The sequence below is a fragment of the Arvicanthis niloticus genome, chromosome 5, assembly GCF_011762505.2.
Source record: "Arvicanthis niloticus isolate mArvNil1 chromosome 5, mArvNil1.pat.X, whole genome shotgun sequence".
Classification (NCBI taxonomy): Eukaryota; Metazoa; Chordata; class Mammalia; order Rodentia; family Muridae; genus Arvicanthis; species Arvicanthis niloticus.
This window is the reverse complement of record NC_047662.1, coordinates 34,304,461-34,328,739: the sequence shown is the minus strand read 5'-3', so window position 1 is coordinate 34,328,739 and position 24,279 is coordinate 34,304,461. Positions and strand designations below refer to the sequence as shown.

Genomic DNA, 24,279 nt, shown 5'->3' with positions numbered 1-24,279 from the left:
GGTCCTAAAATATAGTCAACATTAAAAGTTAATTAAAACTACAATTGTAGCTTGGTTGTGATATGCATGCCTTTAATACCAGCGCTCAAACGGCAGAAGCAGGTAGATCTCTGTGAGTTCAAGACCGGCCCGGTTTACAGAGCTATTTCCAGGACAGCCAGGGCTACACAGAGAAATCCTGTCAAAAAAAAAAAAAAAAAAAAAGAAAAGAAAAGAAAAGAAAAAGAAAGAAAGAAAAAAAAAGAAAGAAAGAAAGAAAAAAAAAAAAAAGCCCTAAAGTTACCTTGAGTCATTTCCTTGAGCAATCTTCTTGTGTTTGTTTACATGGACTGTTAGAGTTAACTGTATGTGCACACAGGCATTCTGTGGTGCACACCTGCTGTGTACCAGCTTTGTGACATTGTATGATAAACACCTAGCTCATCATGGGCAATGAAGTCCTTTGGTTGTATAATGCCTTCTGGTTCCTGTATTAGAAAACAGTCTATTGTTAAGATGTCAACGCATCCTAAATTGCCCTACAAATTCAATGTATCTCTATCATAGTCCTCGCTCCCACTTTTATAGTCTTGCCAAATGGGTCTTAAAAGTCAATAGAAATTGTGAGGGACTCAGAAAAGACAAAAACAGTCTTGAAAAAGAAGAAGGTTGGAGGGTTCCTGGTTTCCAATCTCAAATCCATAGCAACCAGAAAACAATGACGTCAGTGAAAGGGTCACATGAGATTTAATAGAATGAGGCAGACAATCTAGACCTTGTAATGACACACACAAGACAGTTCTTGACAACCATGCTGATTAAGCCAATTAAGTTTTAAGTCCTTTTTATTGATAACCAGAGCAAGAGTGAGCTCGTGCTTCTGAAGAACCTCTTGGTGCCTAAGTTCAGAGATACAGATTTAAAAGCAAAAGCCAGTAAATTATAACAGTTAGATGATGGTCAGAGTAACCTTGAATCGTTCACTCCTGGGAGGACATAGTAGTTATTTTACACATAACTTGACAATGATTTTGGTTAAACATCTGGACTGTAGTTAAGGTCATGAAAAATCTCAACCATGTTGGCAAGGCAGATATGGCTGTTCTGGGGAAGGGAAGGGAAGAGTAGAAAACTGTCTAAGCAAACAGAAAATGGAGTCAGAAAAAAGATGGCATTATGTCAGTCATCTCAACAGAAGCACTAAAATATATGTCAGTCAATCCATAATAGTCAAGGAAGTAAGTATCACTCAAAGAGACAAGTATTGTTGTCAACAGACAGTGACGAGACAGTGGATATCCATGCACAAAAGGACCCTAGCCACATACTGTGCATAAAGTAACCACAAAATGAGTCAAAATGTAAATGAAACTTTTAAATATAGGAGAATTTTTCAGGACCTTGTGTCAGGAAATGATATCTTGAGTATATTCCAAGACAAACAGATAAAAGTGGCCGAGTTGGAGGTTACCAAAGTGAGACTTTTATGATACAAAAGACATCGTCCAGAAACCGAAATATCAGCAGGTCTTGTGTCATGAGCCCATAATCACAGTAACTGGGAGGTGGAGACAGAAAGATTAGGAATTCAAGATTCTACACAGAGAAACCCTGTCTCAAAAAAAAAAAAAAAGAAAGAAAGAAAGAAAGAAAGAAAGAAAGAAAGAAAGAAAGAAAGAAAGAAGGAAGGAAAAAAGGAAGAAAGGAAATTCAAGATAATTTTTAGGTACATTAAAATTCCAAGCCAGACACAGGTCTCCTAGTTGGACACAGGTCTCCTAGTTGGCTCTGTCCTTAGCTTCTCTGTGCTACTCCGACTACTGCTGCCAAGATGATGTGTGACAGGCCATCCACCACAATGCTGGCCACGGCCAAGATGCAGGAGATCGCCGACAAGGTGAAGTCCCAGCTTGAAGAGAAAGAAAATCAGAAGTTCGATGTCTTTAAAGCTGTTTCCTTCAAGAGACAGGTAGTGGCCGGCACCAACTTCTTCATTAAGGTTGATGTTGGAGAAGATAAATACATGCACTTGAGGGTGTTTGAACCCCTCCCTCATGAAAACAGCCTTTGACCTTGGCTTCTTACCAGACCAACAAAGAAAAACATGATGAGCTAAGCTACTTCTGATTTTGTGACCCCTTTGCCAAATACTTTCACCCTTTGAACCTGTGTTTGGAACCATGAAGTAAATACCCCTCTGTGATGGAGAGGGTGGAGTCGAGAAGCTTCTTTTGGGATTCCCAGACTGCATTGTATTTTGTTTCCTTCCAAATGATTATTTTCAGAAGACTCTATATGATCTCTCTAAATATATATTTTTAGAAACTATAAAAAAAATTCCAAGCCAACATGAGATGTATAAGACCTTGTAACATAAATCCACAAATAAATAATAAATCCTGACTATGAATGGATTGTATTCAGTGCTAAAGAAGAAAATCAGAAGGGAGACATCATTAAGGAAAGAATAGTTCAGGCCATGAATCACAAAGGAATTTGCTGACTGCCCAGACAAGAGCTACTCTGGAGCTGATAGGCAAATGATACCCACCACCTCAGTGTAGAAAAGGACCAGCATCAGCAGTCACAGGGGAGACATGTCCTCAGATGCTGCATGCCACCTGCAGCAAAAGCTGGGACTTCTGCAATGAAATCCAGCTCCCTTAACTCCCATTTGACCACACAATGCAGACTTCATCATAGACTACATTGACTATAGGCAGGAAATTTGGTCTCTGGCCTGCACCCCTTCTGTTCGACACACTAATGTTTTAATTTTAATAATGAGAACCTGTGCTGTACTACTTAGCATACAGCACCTCAGCCTCTACTGTTCCTATTACAATAGCACTAAAAGCATGTTTCCTGCTAGCTTATATGTATGTAGTTGGCTTCTAGAAAAATACAGCAGGCTACATAATTTCTAGTTACCACTCATTTCTCTATACTGGAACTATACACACCAGACCATTGTCACATGACTTACACTGCTTCTCTATGTAAGTAAAATATTTTCCAGCCTCTTGCTGTAATGCTGGACCATGATGCTTTCACTGGCAAAAGAATGTGTGCAAAGAGAGACTAGGCTGATCGCTATTAAGAAGCTAAGTTGTTATTGGTTTTATCCACCATTCTTTTCCTACTGTTCTTGAATGTAGTGTATACAGGACCCTCTTTCAGGATAGATCTAAGATGGACTACATACATAAACTTGCAATAAATTGCTAGCAGAAGGAGCAACAAGTGAGTCTTTGCACTTACAACCCCTAAAATTATTGTGATGTTTTCTGTAGAACTGTAGTTCATCAGGATAGCCCTCTCAGTTTCATAAACGTCCCCAGTTCAAGTCATATGTTGGATCAAATGAATAACGCTGCTCACATACAACAAAGACACTGTCTATGTCTAAACACTGAACATTGTATGCAATGTTCATCTAAGGCTTCACCATCCTGGTTCATGAGTCCACCCTACCACGTCCCATCACCTTGAGAAATGCCCTCTTGATGTCCTTGTTCCTCAGACTGTAGACCACGGGGTTGAGTAAGGCTGTGAAGACACTGTAAAAGAGTGAGATCTGCTTGTCTCTCTCAGGAGAGTAGCTGGAGTTGGGCCTCATGTAGATGTAAGTGGCTGGAGCATAGAAGAATGTGACCACAGTCAGGTGGGAGGCACAGGTAGAGAAAGCCTTGCAGCGGCCCTGGGTAGACTTGATCTTGAGAATTGCCATGGCAATACGAATGTAGGAGGCCACAATGAGGGAGATTGGAGTAACAACCACAAAAACACTCAACACAGAGTCCACCATCTCTATGAGGTGGGTATCCATGCAAGCCAGGCTACGTACTGAAGGACCTTCACAGAAGTAGTGATTGACCCTGTTAGGTCCACAATATGGCAGACTCATGGTGAAGAAAGTATGCAAAAAAGAAGAAAAGAAACCACAGATCCAAGTCCCTGCTACCAACCGTATGCACAGGCCCCAGTTGAGGATGACAGTATAGCGCAGTGGATAGCAAATGGCCACATACCGGTCATAAGCCATGACAATAAAGAGAATGCACTCAGTTGTACCCAGGGCACCAAACACATACATCTGCAGCCAGCAGCCAGCAAAGGAGATGGTCTGAGAGTGAGCAAGAAGATGCACCAACATCTGGGGCATGGTGGTGGTGACATAGCCCATATCCAACAGGGAGAGGGTACAGAGAAAGAAGTACATGGGAGTGTGCAGCTGTGTGTCCAGGCAGACCAGCATGATGATGAGCCCGTTGCCTAGGACTGAGCTCAGGTAGATGAGAAGGAAGACAATGAAGAGGATGCTGTTGGTTGTGGGGTCACTGGAGAAGCCAACCAGGATGAACTCAGAAACCCAACTTTGGTTCTGCCTTGGAATCATGCAGATCACCAAGCCTGTAAAAGAATCACATTCAACTATGTGCATTCCACTCTGCCACCTGATACATGGTAGCCCAGTGAGATGGCATCTACAGAGGTAGGAAGACTGGAGTGTTGTCTCTGAGTATACTGCTGAGTTTCTCCAGTCTTCCCAAGTTACTTGACTCTTCAGTGCCTCAGCCTCTTCATCTATAAAATGGGGATAATGACACTCATTTTCTGGATTATGATGAATAGTTAACTATTATTTATTAATAACTATTAATCTATTCAGCCTGATAAATAAGGATCTCACATACCTCTAGAAACACCACATAGCACATGACAGGTGGTATACTGTCTCACACCCTCAGTACATCTCTAGGAAGACAGAGGATGCCCACAGTAAGAGGGCTAAGTACACTTGCTAAAATGATGCACACTGGGTTCAGCTGAGAGACTCTGCCTCGTGAATAAGGTGAAAGCAATTGAGGAAGAATCTCATGTCCATCACTGATCACACAAAGACACACACACACACACACGCATGCACACACACATCCCACAGACATATGCAAAAAAGAGAGTAAACAGACAGATGAAGATGTTAGAACAAGCCAGACACAAACCTTATATACGCATACACTGTCTTATGATTTATGACATAGTTTTACAGTTCTTTGCTCTGGGGACCTGACAACCTATCCAGGAAATGCAGATGAGTGGTTATTCATGCAATAACCTCTCTCTTATTTTTTTTATCCCTACCTCTCTGTGCACACACACATACAAAAAAAAAAATCAATTCCAAGTGTACCATAGATTTAAGTGCTAAGTATAAAATAACCAAATTTTTGGAATCAAATCAGATAAATTTCTTTGTTGTTTTGGAGAAGTAAACAAAAATTGCTTTTAAAAACATATGGAGAGATGGCTCAGAGGTTAAGAGCACTGACTGTTCATCCAGAGTTCCTGAGTTCAATTCCCAGCAACCACAATCATCTATAATGGGATCTGATGCCCTCTTCTGGTGTGTCTGAAGATAGCAACAGTGTGCTTACATACATAAAACTAAATAAATCTTTTAAAAAAAAAATGGCAGTGAGCAGGATGTAAATTGAATATGTATAAATAAATAAATTAATTAAATAAGATAAAAAAGAAAATATTTACCCTAGAGAAAAGAATGGCAGACCCAAATGAATTAAAAAGAAGCACTGAAAAGATTCATGAAGAGAACTAGGGAAAAAATCTGTACATACACACGAAAGCAACCTTTCCAACAGAAGGATGGAAGATGAAGAGGCGTTTCTCAAAGGCGATTTATCTAAATGAGCAGCAATGAAGCACAGCCGTGCTCAGCACTTACAGTGTAAATCTCCACCTCCACTCGCTCAGTCTCTCAGGCTCCTATCACCTCAGGCCTACCAGGATGACTACAATGAAATATGCTCACTGGTGAGGAGAGCAGCTGGAGCCAACCGGAGAAGAGCAAACTCAATGGTCCTCCCAATGGTTGTTGCATTGGGTACATATCCCCTGCAACTGAGCACGGAATACATTACCTGGCTAGTCGGCTGTGAACTGGATTCCCACACACATGCTTATGCACATCTGTGCAGATGGTCAAGAAAAGATACATAACAGGGACTTCAAAACATGACTCAAAATGGTCTGCAATAGGGCATCAGTCAAGTGCCAATAACCGACACAACAAGTAAAGCCGGGGTTGTAACCTTGGGCTGAAAGATCGAAGAGACTTCACGTCCTCCTCAGCCTTCACTTTTCCTCCCTCCCCACCCCACTATATGGCCAGGCTACCACCTCGTCCTTCACTTTCACCCCAGGTCAGAAGCCAATCACTTCAACCTGCAGTGAGGTCAGCATCCTCCTCCTTCCCCCACCCATACTCTCTCTGCCTTTTAGCATCTTTACATGACTACTGCAATAGTTTTGGGTTTGGTTTTCTGGTTTGGGGGTGGTATTGGTTAGGGCGGTGGTATATCATGCTGGAGCTGTCTGGGTCCTTTTAAGAGTTCCCTAGCTCTGTCGTTTGAGCCGGATACACAGGTCATTCCTCACCTACCTGCTCTGTGAATACTTCAGCCTCATAGCTCAGGGGTCTCCTCCATCTCCCCTCTCTCCAGGCACAGTCTCCCAGTGTCCTGCACTCTCTGCCTCTCTCATACCCTAAGCTGCTTGCCTTGCTTCTCACCATAGGGTGGAGGAAACCACACTGTGGCCACAGCTCAGTGGGAAGCCTTCCCTGCTGTGCTACCACCTCCCACCCCTAACTCAGGCAGGACACATCCTGCATTTCTCCTTCATTGGCTGGTTACCATCTGAAGAATCCTAGAGGGGCTGATGACAATTTTGGACTCAATTCCTAGACAATTGAGAGAATGACCTATAAGAGAGACTGTGTGGGTGATTTTCTACCTCTGCAATAACAAAACAACTATTTATTTTGGATAATTTGTACATCCCAGCAATTGTTCCACTAACTTTAGCCTAAAATCACAACAACTCACTGAAAGGAGTATTTTTACCCGTGTTATATAAAAACCTAACACCTAGAAAGAATGGTGTATTCAAGATTACAAGCTAGACAGAAGTGAGAGGTGAGGTGGAGCTGCCTCAGAGCCTGGCTCTCAGTCACTGCCTGCTCTGCTCGGGCACACGGGCTTTCAAGTGGGAGCTGAGGAATGCAGTCTTCAGTGTCCTCTAGTGGAGCTCACTGAGATTCTACACAGACCAGAGCTCCTAGGACAGAGCTGGATGGACACCCACAGACCAGCTCTCCTGCAGAGATTCCTCTCATGTCTGAGTGTGGGAGGCCACAGCTGTACTTAAAGGCAGAGGTAACCAATTGAAGGAAATTTTTAAAATTTTGAACATTCTAGAACTTAAGATATTGATGAAAAATCCCTTCCCCTTTTTCTCCTCTTTCAAATACAGTTTCCATGGCATGGGAGATGACACCATTAATCTGACTAACTTTTTTATGTTTTACCACACCAATAGCCACTGTCACTGCAGTGTCCCTTCTGAGCTTCGTGGCTCAGGACTGAGACCTGTACTCAGGAGAGATGACAGCCGGTTGTAAATTCCAGGGGAAAGCAAGCTACAAGGTAACACTTTGTATTGGGGCGGGGGTGGGGGGGGGAGCACAACCAGGTGTTTGTGGCTTGAACCTGTGATCCCAGAACTTAGAAATTTGAGTCTGGATTTTTTTTCCTAGACAGTTTCACTAGGTAACTTAAGCTGTCCTGGAACTCACTATATAGAACAGGCTGGCTTTCAATTCACAGAGATCTACCTGGAGTTAAAAGCATGTACCATGTCCCATGACAGAAGGTCAGGATTTTTAAAACAGACTCAGCTACACACCTTGCTCAAGGCCAGATGAGTCCACAGCAGACCCTGTCTCACAAAACCAAAAAGTAAAATTGCCGTGACTCTGACCCCTAAGAAGCTTGTCAAGCTGCTGCTCGGTGATGGAGAAAAGTTCCTTTCAACGTTAGACAGCACTGCTCTCTCGAGGATGTAGTTTTGCAACTTGATGTCTTTGAGTTCGATGATGTTATATTGTTTGTTCCTGATACCTATGGAGAATGTTGGCTTGAAACAGTCAGTAAATTCTCATAGTGGAAGGAAGGCAGATAGCTAGGAATGAAGGGAACAAAACTGAGAGAGGAAGCAGGCAATTTGGGAAAGCTTGAGAAGGATTTTGGAACTCATACACGGATGACCTAGAGATGGCTGGTCTGGCTATTTCTGATCTCTAGCCTCACACATACCTGGACCCCACCCACAAGCCCAAGACCAGTGGCCATCTTACCACCCATGGATCCAACAAGGTATCAGTGAGTGGCTGTTTCTTGCTTTTATGGGAAAGAAACTAACCAGGAAGTCCCAGGGGCAACAGACCAGATGCTGGACAGACCAGTCTCCAGAAAATAACCAAAGTTTCCTGGAGCTTAAGGTAGCCCGAGTCTTTTGCCTTCTCCACACAGAGGAGAACAGCTCCTGACAGTGTTGCCTGTGAGATCCTGAGACACCAAGGGAGCTTCCGAATCTTACCCTCTTCCCAGTGGAATGAACTGCTGGGTTTTTATAACCCCGCCTTCTCTCTTGGCCCCCAGGAGATCTGGGAAAGGGCCATTTCTGTTCCCAGCAGGGATTCTCTGAATGCTATCAACAAGAACATTACAAGGAAGAGACTCTTGGGGGGACACACTACAAGGAAACAACTCCATGTGGAGCAGTAATGACCTTTTTTCTTTAACAAGCTAACTAAAGAATATGTGCAGCTCAGAACATAGACCGTGAAACAGTCAAGACCTGAAATCCATTTCCTGCCCAAACCCTGAGCCCTGACTTCCAATGAAGCTGTGTTTGAGTAAGATCTATCCCTTCCTGAACTATGCAACTAATATCTGAGGTGCTACTACCACAGGGGGATTTAACACCCCTCGTCATCATTGGAGGTCAGCAGGGTCTACCGTGAGACCAAAACAGGAATGATATAACTTGTGGGTTAAGGTTTTTTATTGCAGTTAAGACAGTTAAGAATAAGTTCCTGTTTGTCCTGTGCTGGTTAGGTTTCTGTTTGTAGACAAGAAATAAGTTCTGGTTTGATCTGTGTTAAGTTCTTGGAAATTAAGGTTTCCATTTGTAATTAAGAATACTTGGGGGGGGGGGGGGCTGGAAAGATGGCTCAGCGGTTAAGAGCACTGACTGCTACTCCAGAGGTCCTGAGTTCAATTCCCAGTAACCACATGGTGGCTCACAACCATCTGTAATGGGGTCTGATGTACTCTTCAGGTGTGTCTGAAAACAGCTACAGTGTACTCATATACATTAAATAAATAAACAAACAAATAAATAAATCTTTAAAAAAAAAAAGAAGTTCTTGTTTCTTAGATCTGATATACACTGAAAAACATGTTTCCAACCTACACTAAACTTGGAATTCTGTTCACATGATGTAATCCTTACCCTGTTCTTTCCCTTTCACTGGATTTTTCTAACAATGTATAAGAGCCAACTCTCTTGACTCTGTTAACACCTTATCTCTCCTATAAATGGGACTTCAAGAGCCCAGCAGAGATTGCTTTCTAAAATCTTGACTTAGAGATAAGCAGTCAGACTGGCCACTGTACTCTAAAATAAAGTTTGCTTTAATAATATAATCATGGAATCAGTTTTTCTCCTAAAAATTCTCAGGTTTAACAGAACCCCTGGCAATGGAGGGAGGAAAGTCTCCCAGGGAATCATGACTCTTAGGTGCATAATCAAACTTCGGTTTCCAGATATATCAAGTTCTCAAGCATTTTTTTGTCCTGCCTCAGCTGTCTCTTCTGTAAATTGCCAACAGTAACCTCTTCTGCCTGGGGTTGTATGTGACTATGAATTAAGTGTGACTATGCTGACCACCTGGTACCAGTGCTGGCTAACTTTCCATGACCATGAATGGCCATCCCTGCCTTCTGCCTGTGCCTTGGCTTCCTAAATATTCCAGAGTTGAAGATTGGACTGAGATACCTTATGGGTCTTTCTTTTCCCCGTGGGCCACCAGACCACAAAAGTAAAGGGAGCAGAAGTGGCTAGCAGAGTTTGGATGGCATTAGTATAGTATTAGAAAGAACTTCTGGGAGTCAGCTTCAGAGAGACAGCTCATTTATTGTGCCAGGAGTAAGGCATATAATGGTTCTTAGGTTTATGGGCAGTAAGGGTATAACATAATATATAATTATCTTCATCATATAGGCAGGAGGAAAGAGCAGTACTTGAGGAAGCTTTATATACAGTCATCTTCCAAATAAGGTCAGACATCTGTGCTGAGAGACACTCTCCCATTGAGGTTAGGCAGAGAAGAGGAAGTTCCACTAAGAAAGTGCATTTTACGTGGAGCTCAGAGAGCTATTCAGAACTGATCAACTGTGACCTTAACAGCAGGGTCCTCCAACAAAGTCTTACCTGATCCTCCACAGGCCACCAGAGCCATTAATATGGGTCCTGAAGGAGATAGGAACTCCACAAGAAGACCAACAAAGTCAACTACCCTGGACCCTTAGGTTTCTCAGAGTCTGAACCACTAATCAAAGAACATACATGGGCTGGACCTAGGCTTTCCCACACATATTTAGCAGATGTACAGATTGGTCTTCATGTAGGTCCTGAACAACTGGAATGGGGGCCATCCCAAAAGCTGTTGCCTGTATCTGGGACATGTTCTTCTACCTGGGCTGCCTTGTCTGGACTTAGTGGGAGAGGAAGCACCTAGCCTCTCAGAGGCTTGAAGTGTCAGGGGTGGGGGTACCCACAGGGTACCCACCTGCTCAGAAAAAAAGGGGAGGAGGGATGGAGAAAGGATTGTGGGAGGAGGAGTCACTGGGGGGGGGGACAGTGAGCAGGATATAAATTGAATAAAATAAATAAAAATTTAAAAAAAGAAAGAAGCTGGGCAGTGGTGGTGCATGCCTTTAATCCCAGCACTTGGGAGGCAGAGGCAGGCGGATTTCTGAGTTCGAGGCCAGCCTAGTCTAGACAGCCAGGACTGCACAGAGAAACCCTGTCATGAAAAACAAAAAGAAAGAAAGAAAGAAAGAAAGAGAGAGAGAGAGAGAGAGAGAGAGAGAGAGAGAGAAAGAAAGAAAGAAAGAAAGAAAGAAAGAAAGAAAGAAAGAAAGAAAGACCATGAGCTGGTCCTGAAACAGTCAATATTAAAAGTTAATTAAAACTACAATTAAAGATATTATTCTGAGATCAAAGACAATGTGGCTAAGAATACAGCTCAGATACACCTGAATAGACAGTGTACTTGAGGCCTAGAATTTGATTTCACAGCATTGGGAAAAAATACTTTAAAAAAATAGTAAAAGCAATGAATGTTCAGTTATCTTTAAATCCTGATGATCTGACCACATTTTACCACAGTCTGTGTTCTGAAGGCTATTGTCTTCTTTTAGGTTTGATTACTGTGAACAGACATCAAGACCAAGGGAACTCTTATAAAGAACAACATTAATTGGTGCTAGCTTACAGATTCAGAGGATCACTCTATTATCATCAAAGTGAGAGTATGGCAGCATCCAGGCGGATGTGGGACCAGAGGAGCTTAGAGTTCCACCTCTTATGTCAAAAGCAGGTAGGAGAAGACTGGCTTCCAGGCAGCTATGACAAGGGTCTTCAAGCCCACACCAGTAGCCGCCAGTGGCTATGGGTAACCAGGTTCACCTGAAAGGAAGGCTGGGAATGAAAGGGGAATGGAGGGCAAGAGAAAACATGGGGCCAAGACAACATATTCTGATCAAGGCCCAAAGTTTAATATTTTGCTTTCACATACAAAGGGGAAGCTCTACCCCCAGAGTCTCTTCTCATTTCAGCCCAGCAGCTGGGTGAGGGGATAGCAGCCCAGAGGTGTCAAGGCAAGCTCAGCAGGTGATCCATTCTCCTCAACTTCTGTAGCAGACTGCAGGTTACCAAGGATGGCAATGCCTCCTAGGTCCTATTGTTTGTTTGGTCTATCATGGTAAACAGCTGGTTCAGGCCTGCTGTTGGGGGGAGGACACAGTTCTCCCCTTAATTTTTTAAAATGGCAGTGCCAATATCTGGACAGGGCACAAAATTTCATCCCATCTAGGGTCTCCAGTGACTGGGCAACCATGCCTGGCTTAGATTGGTGTCTATATTACTCCTATATTACCCTTCTTTGAGGAAAACATACATAGCATATTGATGTATGCCTCTGCCTTAGGTTTATAGTAGCTCAAGAACACTCTTACCTGTCTTTGACTAACTGGCCATCATTGGCACACTCTTTAGACCAAGACCACATTCAGACCAAAGGACCTGTGGGCATACACTAGATGCAGTTCTTCATAGTGATGTGTAACAGCCAGGATGAATAGCTGAGTTTGCTGAAAACAATCTTGTGTGAGGGCAATCAATCTGCTTAAAATACAAGGTTCAAAGGTTAAAAGCAACATGATTATCCAAGCAATGTAGAAAATAATGTTGAGAACAGAAATGATCCAGTATCTAATCCAACTGCTGATTAGCAGGGATCAGACACAAATCTAGCCACCAGGTATATAGTGGGTGGCTTTAAGTAATGATTAAAAACACTCTCCATTAAGAGTGGAAACTATATGACAAGTGAAATCAGCTGGCTGATAAAGATTTTGAGCCATCATCATCATTAGAATCATAATTATTAGGCTCAAGATCTGTGTCCACTGACGAACCAGTCTTTCAGGCAGCCATCAGGCTCCATTTTCTTTTTCTGAAAAAAATGTAGACTGACCCATGACCCCAAATTAAATCAGGATTGGGACCACACCAAGTATTAGTTGAGGGGTCTCGCCACATGACCCCGGCAAATGAGCTGGAAGTGGCCAGATGCCAGTGGTGATCTGCTACAGACTGACCTTTAGCATCAGTTTACAGAAAATTTAAAACAAATAAAATAAAACTAAGGTGTGCTTTTGGTGACCTTGGGGGTTATAATTCTCCATTTCTAAGTTTTAAAAAGCCAATTTTTCAGAGTTTCTTGTAAAACCAGGAAAGAAGCACCATTAGCTACTTTTCCCACACTCAGAGAGTTATGAAGATATAATTTTAAAGTTTCATAATCTCTCTTTCACAATGTCTTGTCCTTGAGGATAATAAGGAAATATCAGCAATATTAAATTGTCAACAAAACATCTCAAATGTTTGACTGTATTCAAATAACTGCAATAGTCACTTCCATTACCTATCTTAGTCTGATATGGAACACCAAGCACAGGAAAATAATATAGGCAATAACTAATTATATTTTAGTTGCTTCTCTTGTTAAAGTAGTTGCAACTAGAAAGCCTAAAATGTATCAAGTCACATGTACATATTTTAATTTTTTTTAATCAAAAATGAGTAACATCTATTTGCCAAAATTGATTGTGTATAAGTCCTCAAGGCTTAACACCATTATGAAAATATTGAAGGTATTGAGAACAAGTTTTTGCAATTTAACTTGCACACTTTCTAGAAATGCCAAATTATTTTCTCAAGCTATTACTATTTTGATACTGTAAAAAATAAAATTATACAGCCAATTATTTCTGAAAGGCCTATAATCTGCCTAGTATACAAATCTGCTCTGGCATTGCCCTGGGGTTCAGACAATCTAATATGAGCTTTTAAATGTCTTATAAAGTTAAGAAACAATACATGTTTCTCAAATTAAGCTGTATTTTTATAAATAACTATAAAATTTGAGAATCAGCAATATCTAAAAATAGGAACAATTTGAAGCAATTATAAATCATGAGCCATATACTAACTATGAGTATATAAACTGAAAGCTTGATTTTTCAGCATTTCAAACAGTGGCTACAACACATAATTTAATTATTTGTGTTGAGACAGGGGAAACTCAAGAAAATAAATATGTGATCTAATTATGTATACTTCCTTCTCAATAGATGAGGCATCTGTAAATATAGTAAATACAGCAAACATCTTTTCTATGGGCTGCATGAGTAGCAAATTTCTGGAAATATAAAAGCATGCATAGAGAAAAACTGTAACAACTTGTCTTTTGGATAATGATCATCAAATTTGCCTAAAAAGTTTGCCATGTAATAGGCCAAATATCATTATTTTTCAATAACCAATTTAATTGCTATTTGGAATAAGGAATAAACCTTTTATCCAAAATGCTTTTAGGATTCTATCTTATAATCTTGTATTAACACAATAATAATTTTATAATAGGATGTTCAAACTTTACTTGTAAATGAAGAAAGAAAAATCCACTTTAATGGTTTCTTTTGCCAAAGGGCTACTGTGAGCACATGAGTAGCAATAGTGCAAACAGCCAACAATTTATCTTACAAACCCAATATACATTAGAAGAACCAAAGCCATCTTGTCCTTTCTCATTCTTAACAAATTTGGAAGGAAGCAGATGTAAAGGAACCAAAACAAGTTAACCAATTCTTTGGCCAGCAGGTACAGTTATAATGTCATGGGGGAGGCAGGTATAATTTAAATTTCTCCCTCATAATCACTATAACTCCTGCCCCATAAATTGTTGTGAATGTCTTTGGCTGTTAGATTGACCCCTCCCCCACAAGAAACAAGCAAGGCAAAAAAACAAATTCCAAAAAATACCTTTCTAGGAGCAGGTCTTGAAGACCCAGGACAAAAGGAATGTTTGTCATCCAAATTTCTGCTGAGTTCAGTCTGCATTGTCTTAATTCAAATGTAAATGTTCTTAATCTCATCCTGTTTTCTGAGGCCTGACCCAAAGACTAGGCCTATACTACACTGCAGTTTTTTTGTTTGTTTTTGTTTTTTTTTTTTAACTTTAATTTAACTCTACCTGCTGTATCTTTTTCTCTATAAACATTGGTGAGTCAAAAAATCCAAAACTCACGATTGAGCTGTCAACTGTAGCCAATGGAATATTGGCAGTTTAACTATATTTTTAAGCTTCTTTTGCAACATTAGAGTATAATCATAATTTTGAGAAACAAACCAATTTTTAGCGATATAAACCATCTATTTTCTCTAAAATCAACACCAAGTAGATTACCTTTATGTTACAAAGATTTTCTGCCAATTCTTATATATGAATGCATGATTGTGCAGCTTTTAATATTTCACTAAAGAGACATTGTTTTTTAAATTTTATCTTTATACATCTGGTTTCTGAATAACTCCAACCTGAGTTACCAGCCTTAAGCCAACTTTCTGTTACCAAGGTTGCAAATTTTTAATCATGCCCAATAACATATAGGCCCACAACCTACAACCAAGACATGTAGAATATATTTATACCTTTAAAAACAATCAGAAACAATTTTTTTCTGGCTGTAATTTCAAGATAAAAGCAACTTATCACAGATTTTTTCTAGGACATAATGTGAAAATAAAATTTGAAAGCAGTGTTGAAACAATAACAAAAAATTCATAGTCAGCAAAGACCACCAACAATTTGTTAAATTTAGTCATAATAAAATATTAAGTCCCTGCAGGGGCAGGGTGACCAAAAATAAAGGCATGCAAGGGAGTGCCCAGACAAGTCCAAACAAGCCCAAGTGAGTAATGGGCTATCTGGTGTTTACTTCTCTCTCCCTCCCTTTCTGGGAGGTCCGAGGTTCTGCAAGTTCTGCCAGTTCTGCAAGTTGCTGATGTTTGAAATATCCAATCATGTGTAGCCGCGCGAAAGTGCAACCAATCATATGTAACCGTGCCAAATTTTCCCGCTCTCTCCAACCCCTACCCATAAATATCCCAAGTTTCCTGGGTTCTAGGTCGGAACCTCTATCTCCTGCATGAGATATGTTCCGGCCCGAGGGCCCTCATCATTAAACCTCCTCTGCAATTGCATCAAGATGGTTTCTCGTGTGTCCTTGGGTTTGTGCAGGTCTGGACTTGGGTGAGGGTCCCTTTTTGGGGGTCTTTCAATACAACTCTTAGCTTCCTTATAGAATCTAAAAAATTGCTGGTCCCTTTAAAAGCAGCTTATACTGACAATCAATTTTTGGAAAGGCTTTTCCAGCTCAGCTTGACTCTTAGCTACAGGTGTAAGGTAACTTACCTGTGCACATTAAGACTGCCTTTAAAACCAAGTTAAACTAGATCAAGGGGTGGATTCATAGCAGCTTTGACCATTTTTGTCTTTTGAACATGAAACAGAGCACCATTTATTCAGACAACGAAACAAAAAACAGACAATTGTCACTCTTGGACATTGGCATGCCAAGGACAAACAATAAACAAAGAAGGCAGAATTATGGATTTCTCCTGTAAAAGCCAGAGAAAAATTGCAAGACATCTCTTGAATTTCCTCCCATTTCTAGGAGAGCTCTGAAACAGCCTTTTCCTTCTTTTGCTGACACAACCCAGAGAGGACAACTGCTTTTCTGAAGCCCTTTCTCTCTCTCTCAAATACAAGATCTAACTCTTCATTTCTTTACAATTCTTTCTAACCCTGCTCCTCTCGCCTGAGGCAGCTCTTGGACTGTGGGTGGGTGCTTATTAGTATTGTGCTATCCCAAAATTCACTGTCACCCCCTAGATGAGCTTGCATTGGGTCAACACTTACTCAACCTAGACCGTATCCATCTTAAACACACTTCCTGCAAACACAGCCATAACTTAACTAGCATCAATGCTGCTTGTTTTTCACCAAGTGCTCGGGATACTCTGCTTCTTCCATTTTTCATGGAGCTCCACCCAAGCCAGTGTTCCTCAGCTAGTCTTCATTCTCAGGTTCCATGTTCGGCCGCCAATTTGTAGCTGCCAGCGGCTATGGGTAACTGGGTTCACCTGGAAGGAAGGCTGGGAATGAAAGGGGAATGGAGGGCAAGAGAAAACATGGGGCCAAGACAACATATTCTGATAAAGGCCCAAAGTTTAATATTTTACTTTCACATATAAAGGGGAAGCCCCACCCCCAGAGTCTCTTCTCATTTCAGCCCAGCAGCTGGGTGAGGGGATAGCAGCCCAGAGGTGTCAAGGCAAGCTCAGCAGATGATCCATTCTCCTCAACTTCTGTAGCAGACTGCAGGTCACCAAGGATGGCAATGCCTCCTAGGTCCTATTGTTTGTTTGGTCTATCATGGTAAACAGCTGGTTCAGGCCTGCTCAAGGCTGGGGGGAAGAGCACACACACCCACAATAACACAGTTTCTCCAACAGGGCCACATCTACTCTAACAATGCCACACCTCAAATAGTGCCAGTCCCTGGAGCAAGCATAGTCACATGACCATAGCTACCTAGTATACTGGATTCATTTAGTGAAATACTATACAATGATGCATAAGCTCAGAGTCTGGTGACATGTGTTGCTACCATGACATTGGCACTGATGAGTGTATTTATACCATAAAAATATACATCAGAAGCACCTCAACCCCCACCATGGCCTCTGCAATGCTCAGCATCAGGTCCATAACACAGACCTAACTCTTCTTACTCATGTCATTGACCCACTTTTTAGCTCTGAAGAAACAGTCCAGTCCCAGATAAACATCTGAGTTCCCTTTGATAGATGGGGGAAAGAAAGTTCAGAGGCATGCAGCAGCCTGTCTAAGGACAGACTCATGCTGAAACATTGATAAGCCTGTCCAGAAACGCTCATCACAATCCTTCCTGCCTGCTTCATAGATAAATGAACAATGACTCTGAAGATAGGAGGGATTTAGTAAAGGTCATGCAACTAGTCAATGGGAGAGCCAACACAAGAACTTCACCAACTGTCTATCTCTTTGGTGGAGGTGGAATCTGCCATGTCTATCACATGCTGAATCATGTTTAAGGTCAGAGCTGAACCTGAACTCTAATCAAAACCTCTCCTGATGCTGTCACTGTTCCTGCTCCTGATGATCAAGGGACTCTATCCCAGAGGCCAGCAAGAGGAAAAAGGCAAACTCTAGAGTTTCATTTTGACCCAGGTGGGCTCATAGGACTCAAAGGAGAATATGGTGAGATCTGAAGAGTCGGGGGAGCTAGCAGCCTCCCCAGTTTTAACAAACCAGGGACTCCTTAATTGGCCCCCAAATGGCAATGCTTCATTGAGGGACCATGTGGGAATTGTCTTATTTGGTAAGACGAGTACTTCAGAAAGTTTTCTGGGTTACTGCCTGGAGAAGTAAGTTTAGAGAAGAAGAGCAGGAGGTTGTGCTGTTACTAAACACTGAGAGCATTTAAAATGGTCCCTTGGGACATCACAGTGAAAGACACAGTTTACAGAACATTTTCACTATGTTGCTCATCAGGTCCTCACAGGAGGCCTGTGATGAAGGAAGTGTTAGGGTCCCCACTTCACAGATGTGAAGGTTGATGACAAATACTGAGCCTTTGTTGTGGCCAAGTCTGAGAGAGCCAGTGATGCTGGTATGGGCATTTTGCTTTTCTCTGCATCAGAACAGGCCTTTAAGATCAACATCTCCAAGTCCCCTTCTTCATTCATAAAGACTAAAGTCTTCCCATGACAACCCCCAAAAAAGTTATTCTCAAGAAGGTGGGCTAGTGAGGAAACCTGAGACCTTCGTTGTGTGGTGTCCCAGTTGTAGGCACTGTCCATCACCCCAGACCCCCTCTTCTCCTTTGTCCTCTGGGAATTTGTTCTTCTATCTAGTGAAAATTAACCTATCACAGACTAGCCCTGTGTATTATCACTTTCGTAAGTCCTGAAATTTGGATCTCAAGACGATAATCTTCTCTAAACTGGGAGATTGACACACAGATCTGGCAAGCTAAGAAGATTCTGGTCAACATGATAAAAGTAACAGCAGTAGCATCAAACACAACATAAGGATGATGCTCGAGGTCATGGGTAAGAACAATATCTAAGAATGTCTCTTACTCGTCCACATGTTAACTCATTTCACAGCCAGGACATCCCTGTGGAACATAGTGTTACCCTTGATTTCCAGGTTAGAAAACTGACCTGGAGAGTTAGTAATACACCAGTGTCTTCACATTCTTTGCATTCTAGGATGTTACAATGGGCACAGGTGCTAAGTGTTTAACAAGCAACTCTCCATAAGAACAGAAGTAAGGAGCGTGAAGCCAGGCCTGCTTCTAAGCCAGCTGGAAGCACGTGCTGCTGAGCCTACGTGCAACTTCCATCCCTGACACCTGAGCCTGGTGTTCATCGTTTCTCTGGGCACATTATTAGTTATGCTCCCCTTTGCTATGATAAAATACCCGACAGGAGCCACTTGGGGAAGACTTTGTTTAGACTGAGCGTCTGAGAGCATACTCAGTTGTGTCAAGGAAGTCACTGCAGTAGAAACAAATTCAGGGTCACACTAAATTCCTAGTCAGGAAGCACAGATGGATGCCCTTGCTCAGACCACTGGCTCCTTTCACACTTTCTAGGACCCCTGTCCCTGGAAGGGTGACAGCCACACTCAAGGTGGAACACCCCTTACCAGGTAAACCTTTCTGGAAACACGCTCACAAATATACGCAGATGTTTGTCCCATGGTGATTCTAAGTTCAGTCAAGTTGATAGTGAAGATTCGTTATGACAGGCAGTGAGGGGAGGGCCAGGGAAAGGCTGACAGGTGTCTACAGATGCATCCCATCCACTTAGTTCTTCACATCCTTTCCTGTTGAGGACGGCTTTGATGTGGATGCACATGAGGCAGAGACATCGTAACATGCTTTCCTATTTCTAAGAAGGCTACCCACTGATCTCTCCACACTCTCTCCAGTATTACAATTATAATCCAAGGATGTTCATGGCCATGTAACCAACCCATGAATCACAATAACCTCATCAATATAGACTCTTACCTGGAAGATATTTCTCCTTCTAAACCAAAGGAACAAGCAAATGTCCTGCACAGTGTTCTATCTCGTAGAAGGGTTTCTCCTCACCACTATCTTCAGGCACATCCCTGAAATAAGACACAGTGCTCCACTGTCCAGTTTCAGGTAAGGCAGGCAGGTCACATAGAACCATGTGTAACCAGCATCACTTTGTCCCTCCTCCTCAATTCAGCAGAGGGAACTGCCCATGGGCACACAGACTCAGGCTGTGGAGAAGGCGTAGCAGTAGACCACGTGTGGCCCTTCTTCATGTAACCCACTTGTGCCTTCATGGAGTGCTAGTGATATCAGTGTGTGCATGCTGACATATGATGATGAACTGCTGGGCATCTCAGCTCTGAGACCCTGCACATAGATAACACCTAGTTCACTCTAAACATTGAGATCACATAGTAATTTGAAGGCTTGTGGTCCCTGTATCAGAAGATGTTCTATTGTTAAAGTGCCAAAGATCCTAAACTGATTCAATGTGCCTCTGTCATAGTCCTAGTTCCCACCTTATTGAAATTGCCAAATGGATCCAAAAGTCCAACAGAAATTGCAAGAGACTGAGAAGAGGCCAAGCAGCCTTGAAGGAGAAGAACAAAGTGGAAGAACCTTTACCTCCCAATTTCAAAACCTACCACAAAGGTATAGAAACCAGGAAGTTAAAGTACTGCTTATAAAGATTATTGTGCATGAAAAAAACTAGAGTTAACAGTTCAGATACAAGCTAGTCTGTTTCAGTCATGGACATACAGATCATTTGATAAGAAAAAGGTAGTGTTTTCAAACATGGTCTTGAGACAAATGGCTGTCCACAAAGAGAATGAAACTGGACACTGGTATTTCACCATCATTATTAAGGCAGATGGTTTTCTACGGCCTCACTACAAAGTCTTTTCTGTCAGGGTCTGATTTGTTTCTACATTCTTAAACTATACTATAATTAAGTTTCTGTCTTTGTGGGATGAAGAGTTAATGAGGTGTTTTGTTGCTGTACTGGCCGGTTTTCTGTGTCAACTTGACACAAGCTGGAGTTATCACAGAGAAAGGATCCTCCCTTGAGGAAATATTTCCATGAGATCCAGCTGTAAGGCATTTTCTCAATTAGTGATCAAGAGTGGGAGGGCCCATTGTGGGTGATGCCATCCCTGGGCTGGTAGTCTTAGGTTCAATAAGAAAGCAAGTTGAGCAAGCCAGGGGAAGCCAGTAAGTAACATCCCTCCATGGCCTCTGCATCAGCTCCTGCTTTCTGACCTGCTTGAGTTCTAGTTCTGACTTCCTCTGGTGGTGAACAGCAATGTGGAAGTGTAAGCTGAGTAAATCTTTTCCTCCCCAACTTGTCTCTTGGTCATGATGTTTGTGCAGGAATAGAAACCCTGACAAAGACAGTTGCAGTGTTTTGTTTTAAAAGAATGAAATGTGGCCTATACAACTCAAAATCTAGCCCAATAATTCCAGTAGAATTCAAAGTTGTATCCTTTTTTCTGTTTGTATTTTTTTTTAGAAAATAGCCCCACTATAGTTTAGCATCAGATGCATACACTACTACTCTCTTTAGTTACTTCTAGCCTTTGGCCTGTCTCCTGTATTCTTTTTTATACCGATGCTCATGTGTTTTCAACTCATACATTTTTAACTTATGGATGTCATTGAATATTCATTTTATGTTTTGCAATTCAAAATTATAAGCAGTTCTTTATGGCAATAAATGTTTTTAATGTTTCTTTGAAATAGTCAACAAATGTCAACAAAAAAAAAAGAGGTAAAGAAAACTTGCCAATATCAAGAATGAAAAATGAAACGATACCACAATCTGTAGTCATTTAAAAGATGAATTAAATGTTACAAAAAGATTTGTGTAGTATTGCAGAATATTTGGACACACTGTGAACCCAGAGATTGTGTTACTTACTGGAAAAACATGTTTTTAGTTGTAGTGTGGCTCAGCCCTAGCACACATCTTTAATCCAAAAACTTTCTTCTTGAATATTGTAAACAGGATTAAACAAAGTCAACCATAAGTCAAGAGGCAGGGCAAGCAACCACTTAACAGGAAATTAACACAAGATTATTGAGAAAAAAAAACATAGAGAGTAAGAGGGAGTCAGGACGATGGATAGAGAGACACACAGGAAGTAGAAGGGAGGGATTCAATTTGAAGATTTTTTTCTTTAAGACAGTTGAGAGAGGAACATACCTGGTGGGACATCAGCTGAGGAGAAAGGTCAGCTGGGTGGCTCTCTGAGCTAGCAAGCTTTCACTCCAGCATCTAGCTCCTGAGTCTTCACTGGTAAAATTCAACAATTAATACTTTGTTTTAAAAAGAAAAAATGTAGAGCCTGGAGAGATGGCTCAGTGGTTAAGAGCACTGGCTGTTCTTCCAGAGGACCCAGGTTCGATTCTCAGCACCCACATGGCAGCTCAAAACTGTCTGTAACTCCAGTTGCAGTGGATCCAACACATGCATGCAGGCCAAAAGATAAATGCACATAAAATAAAAACAAATAATATTTTTCAAAAAGCTTTTGCTGGTAAGTTGGGCAGTGTAAATGAAAGAGACAGGTGTCCTCACAAAACAGAAATTACCAAAACTGACTCAAGGAGAAGAAAAGTCAAAAGAGCCCAGCACCATACTCAAAATGAATCTGTAAACTTAAGGTTTCCTAAAGAGAAAAGTCATTGAAAGTTTAATTAATTCTTCTAATGTTTAGAGAAAAAAAAACTGTTCATTAAGCCACATTTTCTAAAGAATAGGAAAAATTGAAAACAATTCATTCTATGTGACAAATAAATTTGATATCAGAGAATGACAAGAACATTACAAAAAAAGAAAACATTTGTAACAATTGTTTGTATAAGCATTGTTAGGAAACTACAAAATACAATTTTAGAAAATTAAACATGGAGCTAGAGAAATGGTTCAGTGGTTAAGAGCACTGGCTGCTGATGCAGAGGACCTGGGTTCAATTCCCAACACCCATTGGTGGCTCACAGCCATCTGTAATTCCATTTACAGGGCATCTGATACTCTCTTGATGTGATAATAATTGTCTGTTATCAAAGAACGATGATGGCAAATGTTGAAATGAACAGTGAATCATTGGCTGCTTGTTCTCTAACATTGAGATTGAAAATAAAAAAATCCCTTTCCACAGGGATTCTGACTCAGTGAAATAAAGTAATAAAAAGAAATAAAAGGCTATTAGAAAGGAAGGAATAAAAAAACTGTCATCTATAGATTTCCTGATGGCATAGGTGGAAAAAAAAATACAAAGAAAAACTGAAATGAATTAGCCAGTTTCTATAAATAAAAATAATTCCATGTTGCATTTTTTTAATAAAATAATAAAAATGGGCTGGTGAGATGGCCCATCAGGCAAGGGCATTTGCCGTGTGTCTTAGTTAGTGTGTTCATTGCTGTGAAGAGACACCATGACTATGGCAACTCTTATAAAGGACAACAATTCATTGGGGCGGACTTACAGTTTCAGAGGTTCCGTCCATTAGCATCATGGCAGAAGGCATGGCACCATACAGGCAAACTTGGTGCTGGAGAAGACAAAAGTTCTATGTCTTGATTCACAGGCAGCAAGAAGACTGAATTCCACATTGGACAGAGCTTGAACCTAAGAGACCTCAAAGCCCACCCTCACAATGACACACCTCCTCCATCAAGGCCACACCTACTCCAACAAGGCCACACCTCCTAATAGTGCCACTTCCTATAGGCCATACATTCAAACACATGAGTCTGTGGAGGCCATATCTATTCAAACTACCACATTCCACTTTCTGACCCCCCATAAGCTTGTAGCATAAAATAATGCAAAATGTATTCAGTCCAACTTCAAAAGTCTCCATAGTCTATCACAGCCTCAAAAAGTGTAAAAGTCCAAGTTCAAAGTCTCTTCTGAGATTCATACAATCTCTTAACTTGTAATCCCCTATAAAATCAATATCAAAAAGTATGAGTGCTTTGCCAACACATGTATATGCGCACCAGATGTGTGCAGTGCCTCTGGAGGCCAAAAGAGGACACTGGATCCTCTGGAACTGGAGATGGTTATAAGTTGTCATGTAGGTGCTATGAATTGAACTCAGGACCTCTGGAAAAGCAGCCAGTGCTCTTAACTGCTAAGCCATCTCTCCAGCCCCAAGAAAAGTTTTTCTTTTCCTTTTTTCTTTTTTTAAATTTTAGTGATTCTTTGTGAATTTCACATCCTAATTCCACTCATCTCCCTATCCTTTTATATCTGTCCTCTGCTCTTGCAACCTCTCCCACAAGAAAATATACATACATACATACATACATACATACATACATACATAAAACAAAATCCCCCTCCCCCCAAAAAAAAGCCCTCAGTGTGGAAGCTGGAGTGTGTCACAGGTGTATCCCATCGTATACAGTTTTGTCCACACATCTTTATGTGAAAGTGGTCATTGTAATAAGTCATTTATCTGGTTCAAAGTCTGTGGTTTCTACTACACTATCAGTGCTGGATCCTCAACAGGCTTCTCTTAGACATCTTCTGTTGCCTAGTGTCATTAAGATTCTGCAGCTTTGGGTCTTTAGGACCAGCCCCTTCACACAATC

The 24,279-nt window shown here is 41.3% G+C and overlaps 1 protein-coding gene and 1 pseudogene across 1 annotated transcript; one reads left to right on the top strand and one right to left on the bottom strand.

Moving 5' to 3' along the window:
* Positions 1 to 806: 806 nt before the first annotated feature.
* LOC117709124 (olfactory receptor 2A12-like) lies at positions 807 to 8,430 on the bottom strand. The gene is made up of 3 exons (XM_076934310.1): positions 8,263 to 8,430; positions 7,747 to 7,961; positions 807 to 4,392 (listed from the first exon to the last, which is right to left on the bottom strand). The coding sequence occupies exon 3, from the start codon at positions 4,376 to 4,378 to the stop codon at positions 3,437 to 3,439; it is 942 nt and encodes a 313-aa protein (XP_076790425.1). The 5' UTR covers positions 4,379 to 4,392; positions 7,747 to 7,961; positions 8,263 to 8,430; the 3' UTR covers positions 807 to 3,436.
* LOC117709381 (cystatin-B pseudogene) lies at positions 1,811 to 2,106 on the top strand (annotated as a pseudogene).
* Positions 8,431 to 24,279: the final 15,849 nt, after the last annotated feature.